The sequence below is a fragment of the Bipolaris sorokiniana genome (assembly GCF_000338995.1).
Source record: "Bipolaris sorokiniana ND90Pr unplaced genomic scaffold COCSAscaffold_11, whole genome shotgun sequence".
NCBI classification, from domain to species: domain Eukaryota; kingdom Fungi; phylum Ascomycota; class Dothideomycetes; order Pleosporales; family Pleosporaceae; genus Bipolaris; species Bipolaris sorokiniana.
Window position 1 is genome coordinate 814,809 of NW_006911905.1, and position 22,834 is coordinate 837,642.

The 22,834-nt window shown below is 50.9% G+C and overlaps 9 protein-coding genes across 9 annotated transcripts; 4 read left to right on the plus strand and 5 right to left on the minus strand.

Annotated features, from left to right (window-relative positions):
* Positions 1-3,193: 3,193 nt before the first annotated feature.
* Positions 3,194-4,543, plus strand: COCSADRAFT_122288 (uncharacterized protein). Its single transcript, XM_007704185.1, has 4 exons — positions 3,194-3,278; positions 3,340-3,738; positions 3,791-3,942; positions 3,996-4,543. Exons 1-4 carry the CDS (start codon positions 3,233-3,235, stop codon positions 4,317-4,319), a joined length of 921 nt encoding a protein of 306 aa, XP_007702375.1. The 5' UTR covers positions 3,194-3,232; the 3' UTR covers positions 4,320-4,543.
* A 1,456-nt stretch (positions 4,544-5,999) lies between these two features.
* On the minus strand, positions 6,000-7,046 carry COCSADRAFT_38842 (uncharacterized protein). The gene is made up of 3 exons (XM_007703935.1): positions 6,865-7,046; positions 6,408-6,584; positions 6,000-6,346 (listed from the first exon to the last, which is right to left on the minus strand). The coding sequence occupies exons 2-3, from the start codon at positions 6,567-6,569 to the stop codon at positions 6,317-6,319; spliced, it is 192 nt and encodes a 63-aa protein (XP_007702125.1). The 5' UTR covers positions 6,570-6,584; positions 6,865-7,046; the 3' UTR covers positions 6,000-6,316.
* A 1,375-nt stretch (positions 7,047-8,421) lies between these two features.
* On the minus strand, positions 8,422-9,503 carry COCSADRAFT_95423 (uncharacterized protein; the record flags this gene model as incomplete). The annotated part of the gene is given in 3 exon segments (XM_007704186.1): positions 8,422-8,635; positions 8,650-9,305; positions 9,384-9,503. 3 exon segments carry the CDS (start codon positions 9,501-9,503, stop codon positions 8,422-8,424), a joined length of 990 nt encoding a protein of 329 aa, XP_007702376.1.
* COCSADRAFT_227397 (uncharacterized protein) lies at positions 9,478-10,689 on the plus strand. Its single transcript, XM_007704187.1, has 3 exons — positions 9,478-9,613; positions 9,848-10,186; positions 10,236-10,689. Exons 1-3 carry the CDS (start codon positions 9,600-9,602, stop codon positions 10,588-10,590), a joined length of 708 nt encoding a protein of 235 aa, XP_007702377.1. The 5' UTR covers positions 9,478-9,599; the 3' UTR covers positions 10,591-10,689.
* A 99-nt stretch (positions 10,690-10,788) lies between these two features.
* COCSADRAFT_173438 (uncharacterized protein) lies at positions 10,789-11,985 on the minus strand (the record flags this gene model as incomplete). Its single annotated transcript, XM_007704188.1, has 2 exons — positions 10,789-11,819; positions 11,937-11,985. The coding sequence occupies 2 exons, from the start codon at positions 11,983-11,985 to the stop codon at positions 10,789-10,791; spliced, it is 1,080 nt and encodes a 359-aa protein (XP_007702378.1).
* Positions 11,986-12,424: 439 nt separating this feature from the next.
* On the plus strand, positions 12,425-13,276 carry COCSADRAFT_38847 (uncharacterized protein). Its single transcript, XM_007703936.1, has 2 exons — positions 12,425-12,869; positions 12,990-13,276. The coding sequence occupies exons 1-2, from the start codon at positions 12,671-12,673 to the stop codon at positions 13,139-13,141; spliced, it is 351 nt and encodes a 116-aa protein (XP_007702126.1). The 5' UTR covers positions 12,425-12,670; the 3' UTR covers positions 13,142-13,276.
* A 15-nt stretch (positions 13,277-13,291) lies between these two features.
* Positions 13,292-17,013, minus strand: COCSADRAFT_147401 (uncharacterized protein). Its single transcript, XM_007704189.1, has 2 exons — positions 13,583-17,013; positions 13,292-13,529 (listed from the first exon to the last, which is right to left on the minus strand). Exons 1-2 carry the CDS (start codon positions 16,933-16,935, stop codon positions 13,448-13,450), a joined length of 3,435 nt encoding a protein of 1,144 aa, XP_007702379.1. The 5' UTR covers positions 16,936-17,013; the 3' UTR covers positions 13,292-13,447.
* A 600-nt stretch (positions 17,014-17,613) lies between these two features.
* On the plus strand, positions 17,614-19,714 carry COCSADRAFT_147404 (uncharacterized protein). Its single transcript, XM_007704190.1, has 2 exons — positions 17,614-18,004; positions 18,056-19,714. The coding sequence occupies exons 1-2, from the start codon at positions 17,737-17,739 to the stop codon at positions 19,540-19,542; spliced, it is 1,755 nt and encodes a 584-aa protein (XP_007702380.1). The 5' UTR covers positions 17,614-17,736; the 3' UTR covers positions 19,543-19,714.
* An 815-nt stretch (positions 19,715-20,529) lies between these two features.
* COCSADRAFT_95189 (uncharacterized protein) lies at positions 20,530-22,575 on the minus strand (the record flags this gene model as incomplete). The annotated part of the gene is made up of 3 exons (XM_007704191.1): positions 20,530-21,814; positions 22,117-22,436; positions 22,486-22,575. The coding sequence occupies 3 exons, from the start codon at positions 22,573-22,575 to the stop codon at positions 20,530-20,532; spliced, it is 1,695 nt and encodes a 564-aa protein (XP_007702381.1).
* Positions 22,576-22,834: the final 259 nt, after the last annotated feature.

Sequence of the window (22,834 nt, forward strand, 5' to 3'; positions counted from 1 at the left end):
GGCTTCATTGTCCACCATGTATTTTTCTTCTACCACTGACAAGGCCGCATAATTAACTTTACTACAAATACATCCGAAGTGCCACCGTCGATGGGATCTAGACCCACATGTATCGTTACATAGGGCCGAGACATCGCTGTGCATTAACGAAAGTAAGACCATGGTGGTCTTGCCGCGTCACATCCTTTCCACGATCACGCCGAAACTACACCGCGCCTACCGCCGACCAAACATCACAACTGATAGAAGAACAGACAAACCTCGAGGATCGCAACACTGCATCTCCCAAACTTCTGCTGTTCTCAAAAGTATTACTCAGATGTATGCTACTAGCGGTCTGTAGATATACATCTTCATGATCATCAACAGATATTCATGTAATGGTCGAAACACACAGAATACTGAACAAAGCTGACAAACAGGAAGCTGTCTCTCGTATTAGCAATTTGACTCGGAATTTCAATGCCGCTTGGACATACTCAACTACTACTGCTATCATTTTTAGTAGCCCATAGGGAGTCGGCCATTGAGTGCTTCATGAGCATCGCGCAGGAGGGCCTCGTAATGCTCGCAAAGATCCGGGAATGCTACTATGGCATGCTTGACCGGAAGGGGGATGTCGCAGACAATCTTGCGCCAATCGTTGTGACGTCGGCAAACAATACTAATCAGCTCCCTCATGCACTTCAATCCCATGATGCAGATTGTGCGAGCCCATTCCATATCGACTGAGCCGTTCGGATGCTCAAGGTCCTGTGTGGCGGGGTTGATGAGTACAGACCATGTAAAGTTCCCGCGTGATGGGGATGAAGCTGCTGTAGGCGAGGTGGCAGGAGCTTTTCCATAGGCGGCGCCGAGCTTGTAGTACTGTGCCCAGACATCGTCAAACGGCTTTGCGAAGGGGTTTGGTGGAGTTTTGCCATGGGAGCCGTTGTAGTCGTGCTGACCTTGTCGAAAAGCCATCTCCTGCACAGCCAGGTGCTCAGGGATACCGTTCACAAAAGCTCTCTGAGATGTGACTGGACTAGTAAGGGGACCACGGCTGCCTTTGAGTGAGCTATCACGAGGTGAGCACCAGTTTTCGGATGCATGGTTGACATGTGAGTTGCAGCGAGTTCGCAGTGGAGTAATCGGCTATACATCAATTAGCCTACACTCGTTGAGACATCTTCGGGTTCAGGAAAGCTCTATGAGATGCATAGCTCGTAGTGGCTGCATATCGACCTGCCCTCCTCGAGATGAAGTAGTGAGATGTACTGTAGCATCGCTGTAGCCAACCTGTGACATGGACTGTCCAGACGAGGCGTGAGAACCAGCGGAGATGCTCCCATCTGATTCAAAGCTCGCTGTAGCCATTGGGACCTTGAAGGAATTGACCGGTTGGAAAGGCGCGGTATGGCCAATGCGATTAGAGTCGCAGTGGTTGGTAGCTTTGCCACCCCCTGCGGCTCTACCCTTGGTGGGCGTAAACATCTCAAGGACAGTCAGTAACAGGACTTGGGTGTAATCAAAACACGACAGTAACTTACCTGAGATGATGCCATTACTTAGACAGCTTTGCGGTTCTAGATGCGTCGAATATTGTACAGAAAGTAGAGGTACAATGCGAGTGCGTGTGTTGAGGGAGTGGTGACAGATACAAGGAGAGCTGCAGTTTTTTGGCAGCGGCGGCAAGCGCCAAGCCCACAATCATAACAACAAACGCCTGTGAGCCACCGTTTGCATATGCTCGGCCGTAAGTTAATTGGTGTCACCCCAAGTGGAGACGGATCTGGGCTTGGTCGTGCCTTCCGTCTTGAGATGCTTTGTTATGTGGTGAAAGTGAGTCAAGCGCTACGATGGGAAAGAGAAAACAAATGATAATCACATATGCCTGAGACGTATGTACTTGTATTAACGGCTGCTTGAAGCATAGAGCAGTGATGACTAAGATGGGGTACCGGTGATAGTAGTGAAGTGATAGACTAGAAAGAGGCTGATGGGATAGATCACACAACGTTGAATAGACGCAAGAAGCATATTGGAAAGATATATGCACATACATGATAGCCCAGCCCGTGTCGAGCGGGATATCATAACAGTGATAACAAGAAAGTAATAGTAAGAAAGTGAGATAGATCGAAGAATGAGCAAAGCTGAAAAGAGAAAAACAAATAAATCTTGGCGCAAAACGATCCACTGTAGGTACTACTACATGGAAAGAGAAGAATGGTAGCTTTACTGTCTACAAATAATCTCGAGGGGAAATCGTTCCTAGCGGGCTTCATTAACAACCCGAGTATTGTCTTCTTGGAGCACTGTCAATATACTGTCGATATAGCATAAGCTGCATTCGGTATTATAGAACCCTAATATTATGCATGTAAGAGCAAGTCTTTTGTAACGTGTTGGATCAGTAAGCTGGGCACCCCAAATCCCACACAAAATGGCCAAAACGGCATGTCGAGATCTCAACCACGCCTGCTTTGTCAGATAGCCTGGCCTTATATAGAACCTTTTGTTACTCTAAGAAGGTCTTATGTAGAGTATTAAACTACAGAACCTAGTCTATCTGTAAATATTGCATTTTATGGAAGATTTAGAGGCTAAAAGTTTGTTTCTTAGGAATTACGAATGGGAGATATCCTATAAACTAGAATATGCTTCGTAGTAGCGATAAAACATTATATACAAGGCCTGGCTATCTAATAAAGCAGACGTGGTTGAGATCTCGACATGCCGTTTTGGCCATTTTGTGTGGGATTTGGGGTGCCCAGCTTACTGATCTGCCCAGCTTACTGATCCAACACGTTATAGTTATAGTATGTTATATGTAAGACTGACGGAAGATTTGTAGCACGTCAAAATGGTCACGCGATCTCACAAGGGTTGGATGGAAATACTCAAAGCACGGCTGCAATTGAGAAAATTATAAGAATTCACATGTTAGAGAGCCATTGGCAATGTATGAAAGATACTGTAGGGAAAATGCGATACGAAAACGGTGCGCGAAGCTTCATGTTTATGGCGCGAGATGTAGACGAAAAGTCTTGACGTTTTCGACGATGATGTAGTGGCGCCGAGGGGAGATCGAGAAGCCGGGATCGTCCGACAAGCAGCGGCCACCAATCACATGCAGCGAGTTGTCATAACCGAGGGAACTTGAGTGGCACCCCAATGCTCCAACTTCAATGATACTAACACCTTGACCTCTGAGCCCAACCCGACACTCTCCACTCCACACCACCTAGCTATGGCTTGCACTCGCGCTCTTACTCGTCTGGCGCTGAGACCAGCTGGTATGCTCAACCATGCGGCCCTCCTCGACAGCCATTGAACACTGCTAACACCTTGCGACAGCCGTCCGGCCGGCAGTTTTCTCTCGCAGCTTCGCCTCCGTTACCGATGTCCACGCCCGCGACCCCATCTCCAAGACTGCCGAAAAGATTGTGCCTGATGCCGCGCAGAAACCCATTCCAGAGAGCAAGACGTCCAACATCAAGGAGTCCTCGCCCACCAAAGATGCCAAAATGAAGACTTTCCACGTCTACCGCTGGAATCCTGACGAGCCCACATCCAAGCCCAAGATGCAATCGTACACTCTGGACCTGAACAAGACCGGACCCATGATGTTGGATGCACTCATCAGGATTAAGAACGAGATGGACCCGACTTTGACCTTTAGGCGGAGTTGTCGTGAGGGTATTTGCGGAAGCTGCGCCATGAACATTGACGGAGTCAACACACTGGCATGTCTTTGTATGTGGAACAAGCCAGCAGATTGTGGTTGCAATGCTAACAATTCTTACAGGCCGTATTCCCACCGACGCAGCCAAGGAGTCTCGCATATACCCGCTCCCCCACATGTACGTTGTCAAGGACCTTGTGCCAGACATGACGCTTTTCTACAAGCAATACCGTTCCGTCAAGCCATATCTGCAGCGCTCCACCCCTGCGCCAGATGTACGTATATGAATTGACCCCACCTCTAGAAACTTGCATTAACAATTGGCCAGGGTCGTGAGTTCCGTCAGTCCAAGGAAGACCGCAAGAAGCTTGATGGTCTTTATGAATGCATTCTCTGCGCCTGCTGCTCAACCTCGTGCCCCTCGTACTGGTGGAACCAGGAGGAGTACCTTGGACCCGCTGTCCTCCTCCAGTCCTACCGATGGATCGCCGACTCGCGTGATGAGAAGAAGGCCGAGCGCCAGGACGCACTTAACAACAGCATGAGCTTGTACCGATGCCACACCATTCTCAACTGCTCAAGGACATGCCCCAAGGGACTGAACCCTGCGCTGGCCATTGCCGAGATCAAGAAGAGCATGGCTTTTACATAAACACATAAAACCAGGGGTTGATGAGTAGTGCTGCTAGGTAACATTCGCTGTATGTATGTGCGGTTGATGTTTTTTGTAACTAGGCTTGTATATTTTGAGACTTGTAGTAAACAATTCCAAGCGACTTATTTCACACGGTTAATTCTCAACGTTTGATGCGCGCTCAACTATCGCACGATATGCTAGTCTGTATTAAACTTTAAAAATCCGAAACCAGTTTCCTTACTAGTCATGCCTTCTCAATCCGTTTCTCCAACGCAAGTTTCGGCTCTAATCCTCAAATCTCATACAACATCATCTGCTTCAAGGACTGCAGCGAGTTGAGTTTGCCCCCCCCCTCCCCATCGTCTCTATCAATACCAACTTTAAAATTGTCGCCGCTTGAGAACTTGATACAGAGCAGCCCTGCAGCCATGATACAGTTCCGTTTATTGGGATCATTGGTTTCTTTTTTTTCTTTTTTTCTCTCTTCATGTGACGTGTGAGGACGTGTATGTTCAATGTGCTTGATAGCCCCAGGATCACGAGGCGTTTCTTCAACATAGGCATGAGATATAGTTGCACAAAGGTGTCGTTGGAAAAGGAATTTTCAGGTAACTTTCCCACATTACTGAGCATTATTGGGACTTGAGCCTCGGAATGATTCCTTAGTCTACGTTGCTCTTTCCTTTTCATTGATAGGCTCTGGACGGATGGGTTCGGACTGAAGCATGATCAGTGTAATTGCTAAAAAAAAATTCTCTCAAAGAATGCATGAACGCACCGTATTTATTCTGCACATGTGTTCTGGTAACAGTACTTAGCAAGATTGACACAATATTTTCTAATTCCTTGGTAGCCGCTATGTTGCCGCACCTACATCGCCGTTGGCAATGCAATGATTCCCCCACTCCCTCGACACTGTGTCAACAAGGCAAGAAACTACAAAACATAGAAGAATTTGCTCAGCAAACTAAACTTTACTATTCTATCATCATTGTCACCATCAAATAATATGTCCCAAACAGTGTTCACTTTACTAAATCAACAATACCACACACGTCTCCCCCAACCAACCACACCATAAACAGTAAAGCATCCGCACTCATTCCGCATCTACCCACCAATCACTCCCCTCCCTCGCAAACCCTTGACTACCTTGGCCTCAATGCAAACAGACTTACCACTCTCAAACAAAAGCAACTCTAACCTGTATATGTCTCCATTCATCTACCGAGACATTCTATTCGATTGATTTGTTTGAATTTCCAGGGCTATGCAAGACCAGTAGTGATTAACCATTGCGGCTCGCGCTAGAGAGATGAGAGCGGAGATTGGGATCCACTTTTGATGCAGGTACGTGGTCCTTTTTTTTTTTGCTTGTCCCTCTTTCCCCCCGCCCGTTATGGTCTAGTCGGGTACAGGTATAAGAAAGTTTGTCGGCAGTGGGAAGAGGGGCGGTGAGGGAGGGAGGTGGTGGTGGTGGTAGTCAGTTTGGAGATGGTTTGTGTATGTGAGAGAGAAGATAGGCATGTTCTGAGTGCGAATTGGCCACATAGGCAAACAACTTTCTAGTCGCGGAATCCAAAAACAAACTAGCCGATATGGTCAACAGTGAGGCGGTGACCCACCTCATCTTCCCTTCGACACTCGAGTCACACGAAATGATGTTGACAGAGCTCTGTGGCAGCGCTTTGTCGAATTGAGAGGTACAGATTCAGTGAATAAAATTGCTCGTTGAGGTATCTCGATTTGTTCATTATTACTACGGATCCCGATACAATCAGGATATCCGCAAGCCATGTCGCAATTCTCATCAAAGAAAAGCTCATGTAAAGTAGGCTGTTCGCGAATATTCAAACACATTATACACAAGCCTCTTGCCCGTACAACACTGTGACATGAAGCCTTCTGACTTTGGTATCGTGGGTCATGAATTCTTGTCCCTTTGCTCTCCACCCTCAGAAGCTGAATATATATTGCTCCTTCCACTCCCGCGCAAATCGACTTGGGGTATCTTATGCGGCGACGCCCTTGCTGGCTTGCCTCTGTTGATATTGTTAGTGCACTGTTGGAAGAGCGCAAGAGTAGAAGAAGCATGGTACGTACCTTCTTGTTGATAAACATGGCAATGAACAGAATGGCGACGAGGAAAACAATGCAAAGAACAACAATGACACCGGGCTCGCGCTGGGCCCAGTTGTCGCGCTTAGCAAGCTGGTGGAGGGTGTACTCGGCGCGAGCGGCGAGGGGCATGCTGATGGCGGCCATTGTGAAGGTAGGTTTCTGCGCGAGAGGAAAAGTCAGATAGGGTGTTCGAAGACGATGCGGTGCGGAATGCAAGATTCGTAGAGGTTAAGTTGAAGTAATTAAGACGATTGATGGATGGTCCGACGGAGCCTCGGCGATCTTGTGCGAAGGGGTTGGGAATGCCGCCCAAGCCCTTGGTCCGTGTCGCAAAACTACATTGTTTCGATGGGCGGGAGGATGCGACGATGCGACGTAATGGCCCACCCCAGCCCCCAACAGAGCTCCAGTGGAGAAGGCGGTGGGACGGAAAGCTTACATTTACGAAATTAATCGGACCTTGGTGGAAGTTGACGAGCTGGGGAGAAACAGCTTCTGTTTAGTAGCTGTTGCTAATTGACGAGAAGGCTGGTAAGCGCAATTCGGTTGAGTCCCACGGTGGTGTGATGGTTGTGAAGGGCACAGGAGGAGCTTGGCGGTGGGAATTGGGATGGCGCGGGTCAAACAGCGGTGCAGCGTCAAAAAGCGAAAACAGAAGCCTTAATACTCGAAGCGCTGATAGTCGGCTTTTTAAGTGCGCGCCTTCGCCGAAAATTTCTGCAGTTGATGAGGCATTTTGTATGGCCCGCGGTCCTAGCGGGTTGCCCGGGAGCTCCAAGCTTGCAAGGGTAGGTTTGCACCCAGTTCGGCCGGGGTGGAGAGGCAATGACGGAATGATTAGTACGTACCTTTGTTGGGCGAGATGCTTCGTTTGGTGTAGTCAGACGAGGGCAGGCTGGGTGAGATGCGGTGTGGATGTGTTACGGATTGTGTGAGATGACAACGAGACGAAAGCAGCAGCAGCGTTTGAGCAAAGGAGAATTAATAATGGCTGGGAGCTAGCAACGTCGCAATGAAGGACTGGGGAAGCTAGCTAACAAATGGGTTGAAAGAGCGACGTCACGTGTGCCAATGGCGCGGCATGCAATCACACACTACGGCATCCATTCGTATGAGGTGTGATGAGCGCTGCTATCATCTGGTGTTGTTTGGAGTAAGAAAGGGTCTTGAACGGCTCTCCCCATTGTTACGTAGCTGTTCACCGTAGCTCCTTTACCACGCCTACATAGTACCCTCCACGACCTCCACAACTGCATCGGCGTCGCTGCAAGCCGCCGCTGACGCTACCCATCGGCTCCACCCAGCCGCGTCCAGGTTCGCTGCGACACGGTTGAGTGTTGCTGTTTCGGTGATAGCAGCAGCGGCGGCATTGGCTGCACTTATGTCATCAGCCAATGCTTATCTCTTCTGACTGATGCTCCGAGTCGGCCGCGAGCCTAGAGCCGACGGTGGCATGCCATGCAAAAGATAGACCGAGCACACCGGAAGCCAAAACAATACAACCACCCCAATAATGCCTCATTTATCACACGCCTCGCCTCGCCTCGCCTTGCCTTGCCCCGCCTTGCCTGGCGCTGGACCTGCCCGGTGTTCGGTGCCCGATGCCGAGAGCGCCGACAGCTGCTCCAGATGAGTACATAGTTGCGTGGGTGTGATGTTGACTGGATTAGTGTGTTTCTGCGATCCTCACTAAGCTTCTGCAATGCTTGCCCCCGCATCTTGGCAAACATTGGCGTCTTGACTGTGACTCGCGCGGGCCCATGCCTGACGCATTGCAGCCCTCATATCAACGCTCCTCTTCTCGTGCACATGCACCAGTTGTGGCGAGCTCGACGGCCAGCACTTCCAAGGCCATATGTACACATTCAACGTCACACTCACCCCCCTCGCTCGGCTGCAAAACCAATATTGCTGATATCAACAATATCGGCGTAGCGCACATCCTCCATGACTCGGGCCGTATCTAATACCACGCCAGGCACAAAGCAATTATCCATCATCCCATCATAACAACTGCAATGTGCAACCATCCGTCCAGGTATGCTGCTGCACGTACCAAGTCCTCCACACTCGCCCCCAACGGTAGTGCTGCTCCGTGGAGGACTGCTTGTGCCAGTAGTGGACTTCGCCTGCTCGGAAATAATCCAGGTAGCACGTGATTCAGTGCTGTGCCGATCGTCTGTGGTTGCCCTGGTCCCGTGTTAGCCTCACTTGACGTCCACACCGCAACCACGTGCACCTACTAGACGACAGACTCGGTGTGACCAGTCTTTGTACAATCCTCAAACTCCCGGGCGCCGTCTCTTCCTGCACACCCTCCGTCGCTGCATGCGGCAAATACAGTCTGACCGGTAAATGTCTCAGACTGACTCCCTGTGGGTTGAGTAGTTTTTGGTTGATGGGGTTATATAGCGCAAACTCGTGTTTCTTAACTCCCTCCCACAGCTGCGTGCTGTCCTCCTTACTCAGAAACATGACCGTCTTCCCTGTGCCCGTCCGCAGGTAGTCTGCCTCCTTGACGCTTTGAATGAATAAATCGTTGAGGTGCTTGCCGTCATTGTCGAGTTGCACCAGCTGCTCGGTCGGATAGTCTGAAAAGTGAACCGTGAGACGCCATGGAAGCCGACCGTGTTCCTCTTCGGCGCCTTCAGGCTGGTGTGCTGGTGCGGCCTCTACGTCTGCGCCTGGGGGATATGCAGGCTCAGCTCCAGAGTAGAGGTCATACAGGAGGCCAAGGGGATAATGCCACTTCAACGGAACATCTTCGTAAGAGAGCCATGCGTCTTTCGGGCTGACATCCGGGTAGATGAGGCTGCGCGAGAAGAAGGTATGCAGCTTGTGGATCAACAGGCCAAGGTACGAAATCCGTGGGAATTGTATCTAGCAAGCTCGTCAACACACAACTCCCAGCCTGCATACAACACCTCATCGAACAGCAACATGCTTCTTTCCACGTACTATGTAGGGATCCGACTCATCGTACGTCCTGCAGTCGCCTTTGTGCAGCCGTATCTCGAGGGGGATGCTCCCGTTCCAGGTGCTTTGTCGCAGTCTGCCTGTGACGTCTTTAGAAGCCATCGAAGCGAATACATCCAAGATGCACGTTGCACGCCCGCCTGCTGAGAGAGTCTAGGCACACACGAGCGATAGTGGGGTAGTTCCCAAAAGGCTGTCATGACTATGGCGGGGTAAGTCAGCATCTATGCAGGGAAGCAGAAGCTCGGGCGGCCTAGTAAGCCCTCGCATCCTTCCCCTGAGTCTCCTGCCCACGCGTCGTCTCTGTGACAACCGCAAATCCTCCACGACGTTATGTAAATCAATGTACGCTGGCGGGTTCAGCCATATCCTCTCTCTTTTCCCTGCAACATCGCGACTGAAAGTGGTGCGACAGCGTAGATGGGTGACTTACTAACGCAACATAGCTGGACCATGGACGTGGCACTGAGCCGCAAACGCTCGCGCCTGGCCCTCGAAGATGACGAGGATCTGCCACCAAAGAGGGAGCCGTCGCCTGCGCCATCTCCGTTTGGAGACACTCTGAAGAAATCAAAGACACAGTGCGAGCTGGAGGAGCTGGAAATCATACGCCCGGAAGATGCGTGGACCGTCGATGTAGACGCCATACTAGCCAGCAATGTGCTCGCGGCGCCACCGGATAGTAAGCTACAGGCACATAATAACTGGGCCAGATACCAACGGGGCCAGTCGATAACGGTACTGTGCGTGCAAGGTAATGTTCAGATACACTATGAGCTGTTATGGTACGCTGCGTTCCAAACTCAGGAAAAATTCACAATTAACATCCCACAGCTCGGCCTTGCCAGACCTCTATAAACTCTCGCCCTCACTCCAAGCCCTTGTTCTCTGCCATGACCCTTCTACACATCGCCTCTCTCCATCTGCACCCTTTTCGCTCCCTTTGGTACAGGCTGCCACCACATCCAACAACCATTTTGTCCGGCTGGGTCTCTTGCATCCTCTAGGCGGAGGAAAGTTCCCATTAGATGCGCTCGTTGTCCTGGATAGAAATGCAAAGAGGAGGCTGGTGTTGCCATTTGGATGGGGCGCTGGCAAACATGCGGGCACGCCTGCGGGCCGGAGTATACAGATGACACTGATGCGCTTACTGAGAAGTTGCGTTGAGCAATTGCAGCAGGAAAGCTGATATTACAGAGATTTCAAAGAATATCACGTGCCCCCTTTTGGCACACCGTTCAAATCTATACTGACTCTGGACCCGTAATGCTCAGTTGTGAAGGAATTGTGAAAGTATCAGACCCAAATGAACTGAGGTGTATACAATTTTGCAGCTCTAAATTGTCTAGTTCTTGATATGAGGGTATCTACATATAGACAGCGCCATCTATGCTATCTTCTTCACTGTCAATGTCCCCGGCGCATCGCCTTCCAACGCCACAAGCCCGCTTGACTCAATCTCCTTCTTCCACTTTGTAGACTCGTACCTCGCCGTAATTACAGTAAGCCTCAGTACTGGCTCCTCTTTCGATTCCTCACCTGCAGGCAATGCAACAGGTGTAAATGTCCAACGGCCAAACGCCCAGTTCAAAATATATCTCCCTCTTCCTTCTGGTATTTGCTGAGTTGATGCGGGTGTAGTGTCTGAAGACTTGGGCGGTGTAGAAGCATAAAGTATTCCCTTTATCCTGTATACTTCGTCCTTTGTCGGATCTTGCAGGAACTTTACCAACTTCGACGTATCCACGCTCCCCGCCTTGTCCTCGCTCTTGAGCATCACAGTCAGGACCTCTACCTCACTCGAATGCCCATGGTCATGGTCATGCGCATGCGCCCCGTCCTTTGTTTCCTCTGTAACGCCCGCAAGCCGTGCATCCAAGCCAAACACGATATCCTTGTCCACCCAGCCCTTGCGACTCTTAGTCCTGGGGATCTGTGGCTCCACCTCGAGCGCCAGAATGGCGTCTTCCACATCTTCCAGCCGCCTCTCGCTAACCAACTCATGCTTGTTCAGCACGATGAGATCGGTGTACCGCGCCTGCATTTTCGCCGTAATACTCGTGTCTTCGTATCCCTTCCAATTCTCTACATCAATGACACTCATTACGCCGTCGAGTACATATTTGCCCGTCTCGCGGCTCAGCCGGTTGACCTCCATGGCCAGCGTGGCTGGGAAGGCAGACCCAGAAGTCTCGATTACAATGCGATCAGGTTCTACATCGCGGGCGAGCGTTTCGAGCGCGTCGGACAATTGGCCTACGAGGTTGCAGCATATACAGCCGTTGAGCAGCTCTTGCACGCCAGAAATGGCCGCTGAAGACGCGAGCGCAGTGTCTACTTTGACATCGCCATACTCGTTCTTAAGGAGCGCGAGCTTGTACGACGGGGGCAGCTGGGGGATAAGGTTTAAGATGAGGGCTACGTGGTGTTAGCAGGAGGAACCAAGAAACATGCACGCATACATTCAATATCTGGGAGATTGCAGGGTAAAAAGACTGATAAGCAAGGATAGTAAGTAAGTGAGTCGCAACATACTCGTCTTTCCCGAGCCCAGAAACCCCGTGATGATGGTAATCGGTATCATCACGTCAAAGCAGAAAAGCTTGAGTCAACGGCTACGTGTAGTAAGTAGTACGTAGAGAAAGGAAACAAGTTTAACCGGCAACAATGACGCTCTAGATCCAAGCCGTTCGCGCCTAAGAAACAAAAAGGAAAAGCTGAAATGATGAAATCCGATTCGAAAACTCCCCGCACGTGTCAAACACACTCACATATCCCACCCCAACCCTTAGCGACAATAAAAAACGTGCTAGTTGCAGCTCTGGCGCGGGACGTGGGCAGCGGGGTCTACTAATGACGTCGGCGCGCAGCTCGCGCGGGGCAGTGCTAATCCCAACGGGTAAATCACCGCTACACATCAGGTACAAAGAGCGGTAGACCAGATAGACAAGGAGCCTATCAAACCATTGTTTTTCTCAGCTGGGTAAAATGATGCAGTCTTGGAATCTGTCATCGATGTGGGGGGGGGGGGCTGAGATCTTGGTTCTAACCCCGTTGCTTTCGTTGCTTGCTTCCTTCCCGCAGCCCGCTCCCCCCCTTAGGTTGATCGACCTTGTATAAATAGCTCTTCTTTCCCCCGTCTACGATATACCCTTCTTCCTCTCTTCTAACCATTAACAATCAAACAAGCTTTTTCTAGTTAATCACTCTACTACCTACCTCGCATCAAACCCTTCGTCTTCTTTTAAAAAAACGAACATAAATTCATCATGGACTTCGTCAACAAACTCGCCGGCGGCCAGGGCCAGGGCCAGGGCCAGTCTGTAAATGAACAGGTCGTCAAGGACCAGAACGCGGGACAGCAATCGTCGGGCTCGGGTGGCTTCCTCGGCGGCATTGGCAATAAGCTCAACGAGGCTGCTGGCGGCGGCAAGGCCAGCGAGAAGAATGAGGATTACCTTGACAAGGGTAAGTTGATCTTTACTACTACTACTACTACTACTACTACTACTACTACTACTACTACTACTACTACTACTACCACCCTCCTTCCCTTTCCCTTTTTTTTACTAACAAACACATGTACAGGCGTCGACTTTGTCCAAGAAAAGTTCCTCGGTCAGGGTCCTCAGGACAACGAGTCTGCTCTTGAGCAAGCCAAGGACGAGCAGATCAGCGACTTCATCCGTGGACAATACAAGGGTACCACCGGCAAGGACATGCCCGTCAAGGACAAATAAGCTCGTCGTAATGAAGAAGGTTGCGGGCGCTGGGAGCTACGGCCTTAGGAGTGACGGCTGCGGCAGTCGATGTCTTGCTGGCCATGACGATGCTGTTATGATAGTCATGAAATGAAATAATAACGACCCGTGTCACTTGTCTACGCTGATGCTTGTGATGTTCAAATTTCATGCGATTGATGCTGCAAGTAATGTACTTCTAGTGCCAAACACCTATGATCTACCGACATTGCGTTATATGACGATCCATCTCGGTGCGCCAAACACAGAGTCATTCCACTGCTATCATACACTTATCCGTCCACCTTACAACTGCTCAATTCCCTCGACAAGCTTGTCAAACATTGCATCCGAACCGTCATTCAGCAGCCCCTGCATCATGCGCGACCTATTCATCATTAGTTCTCCTTTCTCCCCATCAGGTTATCACCATGCACTTACAAATTCGCCAGCTTGTGAGCCTCCATGCTCTGCTCTAATTCCGCGCTCTTCACCTCCGCCACGTCAATAACCTTATCGGGCACTCTCGCCAACCGAGCGACATTGAGTCCATATGACCGATGACTGATGCCTTCTGTCGCTTCGTACAAAAACACCACTTCCCTCCCGCCATTTTGTTCTTCAAACCGCATATGCACATTCTTCAGTTGGCCATCGGGAAATCGTGACGGAACCCTGGCGAGGTGCTGGTAGTGCGTGATGAATAGTGTCAGAGACTGCAAGTCACGAATGACGTAGTCGAGCACTGCTTCCGCTATGGCAACACCGTCAAAAGTCGAAGTACCGCGGCCGAGCTCGTCAAGGATAACGAGAGAGCGCGGGGTTGCGGATTTGAGGATGTCGGATGTTTCATTGAGTTCGACCATGAATGTCGACTCGCCTTTGAGCATGTTGTCGAATGCGCCCATGCGAGTGAACACTGCGTCTAGCATTCCTAAGCGTGCCTCGTTGGCTGGTACGTAGGACCCGATTTGTCCCATGATGGCAATTAGTGCGGCAGAGCGTACAAAGGAGGATTTTCCTCCCATGTTGGGACCTGTTACGAGAAGGGCGCGGGTCGAGTCGTGTGATAATGAGAGGTCATTTGGCACGTAGCTATCGAGAAGTAGCTGCTCAACCATTGGATGTCGACCACCGGTGATGTTGATTTGAATGTCGTCTGTGAAGGTGGGCTTTACGTAGCCTGGCTGGTTTGCTAGGGTAGCGAGAGACAGAAGAGCGTCAAGCGTAGCCAAAGAAGCTATGCAATCTCGCAGTTGCTGATACTTGGATGAAATCTCCTCTAGTAGACGCATGTAGGCCCTATCGCACGCGGCAGCAAGTGACTCTTTGTACTGATCCCGCTCTTGGAGCATACGCTTGACTTCCGGAGTGTGGAAGCGAAGAGTAGCCTTGGTAGCAGAGATTTGCTGCCATGATGCAGGGACTTTCTTCTCCTCGGGTGATTTCCTCTTGACTTCAATCAGATACTCAATGCCCGCAACAGTAACGTAGTCCACCTTGCTCTTTCCAAGCTTTGCTGCTGCCTCTTTGCGGTGTGTGCTGAGGTCATCTTCTACCGACGCAATGCTGAGCTTCAGATCATTGATGTCCTCCGCCTCATGCTCTTCTCGGAAGAATGAGTACTTGTCGTCATCTTTGGCGGCACTCGCGTTGATCTTGTCAAGGAAGCCATTCAAGTCCTCATATATCTTTGGAACATTTGAGACAGCTTCACTCAGCAGTGTTGACAAGAAGCCGCTTTGCTCAGGCGTCTGAGCAGACAAGTATTGGCTTGATATTTCTTGAAGCGCCTGCAGAGCTGATAGCAGTTCAGGTCTCGTGCATTTCTTGTAGTATATCCGTATGAGGACTTTCTCAAGATCAGTCTTGATCTCTCCCAACACAAACTTCAACTTATCCACGGGTATGGTGTGTTCGCCTTCCTTGAGCTCTTCAACGGCTGCAATGCGCTCTTCCAGCTTGACTTTATCAATCAATGGTCGACCAACCCATTTCCTGAGCAGCCGTTGTCCAAAACGAGTCTTTGTCCGGTTCATGGTCCAGAACAAACTGCCCTTCGAAGTGTAGTCTGTCTGGTTTTGGTAAATCTCTAAACTGGACAATGTATTTCCGTTGAGTAGCATGTATGATCGTGCGCTGAAGGGCTGAAAGTACTTGGTGAGATCGAAGACATGTTCCAGTCCGTACTCGCTGAGGTATGTAATCATAGCAGACAGACATATAGTAACGTGTTCTGATAGCTGATGCACCTTGTCTAGGACCGCACCTTGCTTTTCCGAATCAGCGTCTGTACTGGATTTCATTTTGCCCGCATAAAAGTTCGAGATATGACTGTGTGCTTGTGCAGCCATTGTCTTGGGCTTCTCCACCCTCTCCACTCGTGACCTGTCTCCAAATACGTTGGTCTTGCTGGCCGAGAGGTGTTCTATTAGCTTGTTGGTAGCTTTGGACAGATCGCCAACCACCAGAAATTCAGCTGGCGCAATGTGAAGCAGGCGCGTCTCAATCTCGCTACGCATGAAGCCGTCCTCAAAGTCATCGTAGATGATATCGCCTGTTGCCGGTTGTACAGCTACTAGTCCGACCTGAACCTTCTCATCTGTACCCCAACCCTTGGCATTGCTCTCGGTGATGCAAAGCAGATATCCAGTCGACTGTGCACTGGCACCTGAGCCCTCGGTTGGTGTTTCCAGGCCTTCTACATCATCTACATATGTGCCTTTGGTGTAGAGGTTTGTGAGTTTTCGGACAAACGGTGCATTCCTGTTGTTGCCAGCCGCCTTGAGCGCTGCTGTTTCCACCTGGCGCACCACACCAACTTTATGGTTCGCTTGTACAAGGCGTTTGACGTGGACTTGCAGGCGATGGGTGGGGAAACTCGCAGATGCAAATTTGTCCAGGTGCGCCTCAGAAGGATGCTCGTCGTAGCGAAACTTTCCCGGTATGCAGACGATTCCCAGCTCCTTAGATGCGATTCTTGCGTCTTCACCAAAGAACTTGTACTTGTATCCCACCTCCATGACGATGATAGTGTCCAGATGCTTGCGCTTGATATCGAGATATTGGATTTCCATAGGTGTCAGCTTGCTGGCCTTTTTCGTGGCGACGGCCTTCTTGCCTTTGATAGGCTTTTGTCGGGGCTCTTCTTCGTCATCCTCGTCGCCTTCGCCCTCCTCCTCATTAGCGTTATCCTCTGAAAGGATCTTATTCCGCCTTCGCAGCTCGGCAAAGCTATCAGGACGACCCAACTTCTTCACAAACTTCTTATGTAGTCTCTCCTTTTGCTTTTGGGCAGCTGCGGCATCTTCCTCATCATCATCATCGTTGTCTAGTTTGTTCTCGTCTTGAATCGCCGGTGATGATGAGAACAGAAACTTGGATGTTCTGTCGGTGATTCTTGGGGGCTTCGATGCATCTGAGGCAGTGGCGGATGTGTGTGTAGGTGATTGTTGCGGAGAGACGTTTTTGGTGAAGCGAACGCGTTTGGAAGGCGAGGACCGACCTGAGTCTTGGGGTTGATCATCGTCATGTACTGCGCGCTTACGGAGAGTAAGAGGTGTCCTTATTGGAAGACCATCTTCTTCGTCATCGTCATCATCGTCTTTCTGGGTCGTGCCGTTGGTGGCGGGCGGAGACTTTGTTCTTGGTGGAGATGCGGGAGTAGCAGCGGGAGCGGGAGCGGCAGGAGTGGTGGCAGCAGCTTTGGGGGGTTGTGCCGGCTTGCGCGTGAAGAAGCTCGATATTGTCGGCTGGGTGCTCTTCTGAGACGATTGACTGCTTTTCGGCGCCATTGGACCGTTTGTGAGTTGTAGGAAACAGATGGTCGGTGTGTAGGTGGAGAAAGCCGGAGACGCGTAACGAGCATCGCGACTCGGGCGTTGCGACCTGGTTACATCACGGTGTCACGTTTCTGGGGTTTTTAACCGTGCTTAGGCCTTGTACCCCACACAGAGATAAGGCTGCCGAATAATGGGCCATGGCTGGATCGTCGGGCTATCTTTCTTAGACCCTTTTGTCTTGGCCGCTTCTGCTGTTTACATGCATTATGCGGCCTTTGGGTGCTGGCTGTCGAACCTTAACATAGAGTTTGACAGATTGACTTGTGGAAAAAAAAAGAGGCTTCTATGATTACCTGATAAGCAGCTAGGGGCCCCATAGTACATGACTGTCATCATCGCAGGACCATATCGCTCTAGTTGGTTCACGATCTTCTTCAATGGTCCTCCCTCAACACTTCTTGCGTCATTTTTCGTCCAGGTTGCGACCAGCGCCAAAACCTCCAAGTACCGCAGACGGCCCGGCTTCAAGATACTATCTCTTCACTTTTCAGCGCTATCATCAGAATTTTCTTGACCATGTCCGTAGTAATGCCTAGAACCCCGCACACTTCTCATGCCAGCTTCCGCTTTGCGTTGCTGACGCTAAGCACTTTGAGTAACTGCCCTGGCTATCTGGTAGGGGCCAGTATCCTCCGCTGTCGGCATATGTACTATAAAGAGGTACTGACGACTCCTCGCATGCCATCACCACACCGACCTCGCAGGCTTCTTTCTCCCCCGTCCGTTTGGTAACAGCATTGTGCTGCCTGAAGTATGGCGCCATCTTTGCTTGTCAAGCCCTTGATTGGGCTCTTGATACTGCAGAGCGTATTGGCTACTCCAGTCAAAAGGCATGTTTCCTTCTACAAAGAGGAGGACCCTTACTCGCTCCGACCTCATGAGCCGCGGCTTGGTGCTGTAGCTTCGTCTACCGCGATTTGCAGTCGTATTGGAACCGACCTATTGAAGGCGGGCGGTAATGCGGCAGACGCCATGGTTGGTACCGTGGCATGTGTAGGCGTCGTTGCCATGTACCACTCTGGTAAATCCACCTCCCAAAGTGCTTCCTACAGGAGTTACTAACAGATGGTAGGAATTTCTGGGGGAGGCTTTATGCTTGTCCGTTCACCAAACGGCACATATGAGTTTATTGACTTCCGCGAGACAGCTCCAGCCGCTGCTTTCGAGGATATGTACAAGAATAACACCGTAGCTAGTGAAAGGGGCGGTCTCGCATCTGGCGTTCCAGGTGAACTTCGTGGTCTGCAATACCTTCATGAAAAGTATGGCCGCCTCCCATGGAAAACTGTCATCAAGCCAGCCGTCAAGGTCGCCGAAAAAGGTTGGAGGGTGAATGAAGATCTTGTGAGGTACATGGCTTCTGCCTCAAACAACGGAAAGGACAACTTCTTCGTTAATGATAAGGAGTTTGCGATTGATTTCGCACCCAAAGGCCGTCTTCTCCAGCTCAACGAGACCATCACTCGAAAGCGCTATGCCAAAACACTCTCAATCATCGCAGAACAGGGCCCGGACGCATTCTACAAAGGACTGTTGGCAGAAGCTACAATCCGCGCTCTCCAGGCCGCCAATGGCACCATGACGCTCGAAGACCTAGCAAACTACACCGTGGCCATCCGCAAGCCCTCGTCCATCACCTACGGAAACTACAAACTCACGGCCTGCAGCGCCCCCTCCGGCGGCAACGTCGCCCTCGCCGCCCTCAAATTTATGGAAGGCTACTCAGGCGTCGGCGACCCCCTCAACGCCAACCTAACCACGCACCGTCTCGACGAAAGTATGCGCTTCGCCTACGGCATGCGCTCAGAACTCGGCGATCCATCTTTCGTCAAAGGCATAGACAAATTCCAGCAGCAAATGCTCTCCAACGCCACGGCCGCCGAAGTCCGCAGCAAGATCCTCGACGACAAAACCTTCCCCGTAGCCTACTACAACCCCTCTGGCCTCGAATCCCTCGAAACCCCCGGCACAAGCCACGTCGTCGCCGCCGACGCAAGCGGCCTCGCCATCTCCCTTACCACAACCATCAACCTGCTCTTCGGCAGCAAACTCATGGTCCCGGAAACCGGCGTCATCATGAACAACGAAATGAACGATTTCAGCATCCCAAACACTACAAACGCTTTTGGATATATTCCCAGTCCTGCAAACTTTATTCGACCCGGAAAACGCCCGTTATCCTCAATTGCTCCCGTCATAGTCGAGCACCTCAACCTCGCAAATGTGACCAACGCTTTTTACATTGCTATCGGTGCGGCGGGCGGCTCGCGCATTATTACGGCGACGATCCAGAATATTATTCATATGCTGAGTGGCAATATGACGACGGCGGAGGCGCTGGCGCAGCCTAGGTTCCACGATCAGCTTGTGCCGGCGCAGGTGAGCTTCGAGTATGCGTTTGATAATGCTACGACGGCGTATCTGCAGCAGATTGGCGCCAATGTGACGTGGATGGCGCCCGGGAGCAGTAGTGCTCAGGGCCTGAGGTTGTTGCCGAATGGCACGTTTGAGGCGGCGAGTGAGCCTAGGCAGAAGAATAGTGGAGGTTTTGCTGTTTAGACGAAAAGACATGTTTGATGCCGATAACAATGACGGAGCTGTTCGACAGTTCAAGGACCTTTGGAATGAACTATTCCCCATGTACATAGATACGATACGACACTTACCTCGATGAACTCTACGAGTCAAAGTAAACCCATTACTACTGCTTTATGACCAAATTTCACGGACGCAAAACACAGCTTCCAATCGTATGAACAAGTGAATTGTATTCATCTGATGCATATATTGCACTCATGTTTCTCTCTATTAGAGTAGCCCATTGTCTACTTTGGACAAGAGACTACTAAGTGGGAGGGGAGAAGAAAAAAAGGGAATAACGCTTTTTGTAAGCCCCGTCAAACGTGTATCCATCATGTCGGATCACGTGAAAGAAAACGCCGAGAATGTACACTGCAAAACAGACCAGAACAGGGATCGACCAAGTACAAGAGCTGCTGTACCTATCAGCTCAGTCGACCACCCGTCTGCAGAGACAAGGCAAAAGTGCCTGCCTTCGATCGTAAGCCATGCCATGGATCATGGGAGGTCTCGCTATCGTCGGACGCAACTGATCAAGAGTTACCTTCGGGCGAAGCGGCTGGGCTTATTAACTCTCATGGGTAGGGCGAAGGGGTAAGCACACCTCATCTGCGTAAACATAGTCAGTAACAATTCGAGACAAGTAAAGGACATGAATGCATACCAAAATCCCGTCGCACTCCTAGAAACGACTTCGGTGATTAGGCTTTGCTGGCGTAAGGGGGAGAGCGGCGGAAGGGTCCTCGATCTGTTTCGCACTGTATCAAACACCAAATGTTAGCAAGCACAATAACATGATAAGAAGTTGGTGCATTACGTTTTGCCGGCAGTCATGCAAATGCAAAAACATGGTACATGATGAGAACAAGTTAAAAAGGGACAGGGGATGCTAGGGTAAGACAACAGCAAGCCTACAAAACTGAAGCTTGACGCAACCTGGCTCTGCGGACGATGCCTAGCGCAAGTCTACTTGCGCTGGCGTTTGCTTGCTGCAATGTGAGGCTCGCCTTTTCGTTTCTGATGGGCAGGGGTTTGGGAGTGGGCTCTTTGAGCAGATGATACATACCCGTTCACTTCCTTGTCTAGCTGCATGTACTCTTCGACTGCATTCTTGCCGCCACGATTCAGGAGATAGGCCATATAATAGTGTGACAACTCTTTCGACGTCTCAGCAGAGAAGTGACCTTTGATACGCATAAGCTCGTGAGCCGCCTTGATCCGAGCATGCGCCGCTTCTTGGTTGGGAGAAGGCTGTGCAATTTCGAATTCCAAGTACTTCATCCAGAACTCGCGCGAGTCTGGGAATCGCTCATGCTTGTCCTTGAAGACTTGACGAGCTTCATCGATGCTGTTCTTGCACTGCCAAAGAATACGTGCTTGTTCCGCCGCGAGTATGCCGCCTATCTGATTGTTGGAACGGTCAATGTACTCCTCTAGGAGGCGGACAGCCGCATCGTTGCCTTCGTGCCGTCGCTCTAGACCTGCCAGGGAGATGAGAGTCTCGGTGTGCTCTGGTGCCTCTTCGAGCATAGCCAGGTAGATATCACGAGCGACAGATGTTCGACCGAGTTTCTCTTCGAAATGAGCCCAGTTGAGGCGTATGGCGGGGGCTGAGATGGGCACAAAGATACAGCTGGCTCGCATGTAGATGATCCTCGCATTCTCCTCTTTGCCCTGGGCAAACATCCAGCGGGCATATCGCAGCCAGAATTCGTCGTACAAAGCACATGCGACCAAACAGCGCTCATACAGGAACGCGATACGCTCAAAGTCACCCTGCTTCTCTTCGTAATCTAGATACTTGCGCCAGTTCTCAAGTTCGGACTCTTCGAGCTCGGTGACGTGGAAGTAGGCCCTCTTAATGGCATGCTCATAGGTCCAGCGGCTGGTAACATCTTGCTGTGTCTTCGAGTACGAGCCGTAGTACCATTCAGTTATCTTGGCGCGCAGCTGCCGCTCAATCTCAAGCGCTGGCTTGTCAGGCTGTCCCTGATTCTCCAGGTGAACAGCGGCTTTCAACTTTTCGAGTGTTTCCGGACCGGCTAGCTCTTCTACTGGACGGTTGGAGAGAAGGACGGAGAATTTCTCATAGTACCGAGAGAACTGGTAGATGGGTATGTGCAAAACACGGCTGTAGATCTTGGTAACATTTGCTGGCTCTTGGATGCGCTCCTCGAATTCGATATACTTGTCCCAGAATGGGTGGCTCTGGAAATCCAGACCGACAAAGTGAGCACCTCGCTCGAATAGCCTGTTGAGTTAGCATTGAAAGGTCTGAATAAGGAGAGTACGACGAGGAGAGAATGAAAGGGGACGATCTTGAAAAGTAACTTAGTGTGCCAACAAAAGGATGGTAAGGCTATCGAACTTCGTCCTTCCAGGGTCTTGGGCAACTCTTTCGCGAGGGCAGAGTGTGAACGGAGTGGGGGGAGGGCAACGGGATGATGGGACATGTAAACATGTAGCGCCCGAGCGCGCCCGAGCCCACCGCTGGCTACGGCGATTTGAGCCTCGGAATCGGGAGGAGGGAAGCGGGGCAAAGGCAGGACTCACTCTCGGATAATGTCGTTGTCATGCGACGTATCCATCTTGAAGCTGCAGTAGTTGGCCCACAGGTCTACTGAAGTAGTGATGCATGAGACACCACGCTCGTATACCATCTCGGCAGTCTCTGTGCCGCCAATCGAGAATTCGAGGTCGGCATACTTCTTCCAGTAACCGAAGAACAGTGGAAACTTGGTGAGAAAGCAGTCGTAGACGTTGCGGACAAGCTCGATGGTCGAGGGACTGGAGTTGCGAGTGACGCCGCCTTCGAGCTCGGAGGCGCGAGTGACGAGCACTTCCCATTTGTCGAAATCATCTTCGCTCTCCACCTATATATGCTGTTAGCGAAGGTCTGTAGCGAGGCAATGGGACACTCACCACAGCGCTGAGGAGCTTGTTGATCTCACCTGCAGCCTCTTCCCCGGTGTAGTGCACCTGGGCAATGCTGCCGCGCCCGGTGGCCAACATGATGGCGCGTCTTGGGCTCTGTGCAGGAGACTGTGCGTACGAGTTAGTTATGGTATTGATGCGACTGCGGGCAACAGCGCGGTGGTGATGCGGCGGCGACGGTGACGACGGCGAGAGGTTTGTGTGTGGTTGTCGAGAGGTTTGCGACAGTCGTACCGTAGAAGCCGCGCTCGAGTTCGCGTCGGCGAATCCACTTTCGTCAGCGCCGAAGCTTGCAGGCGCCAAGCCCAGCGTTTGCCCAAACCAAACGGCAGCCTGG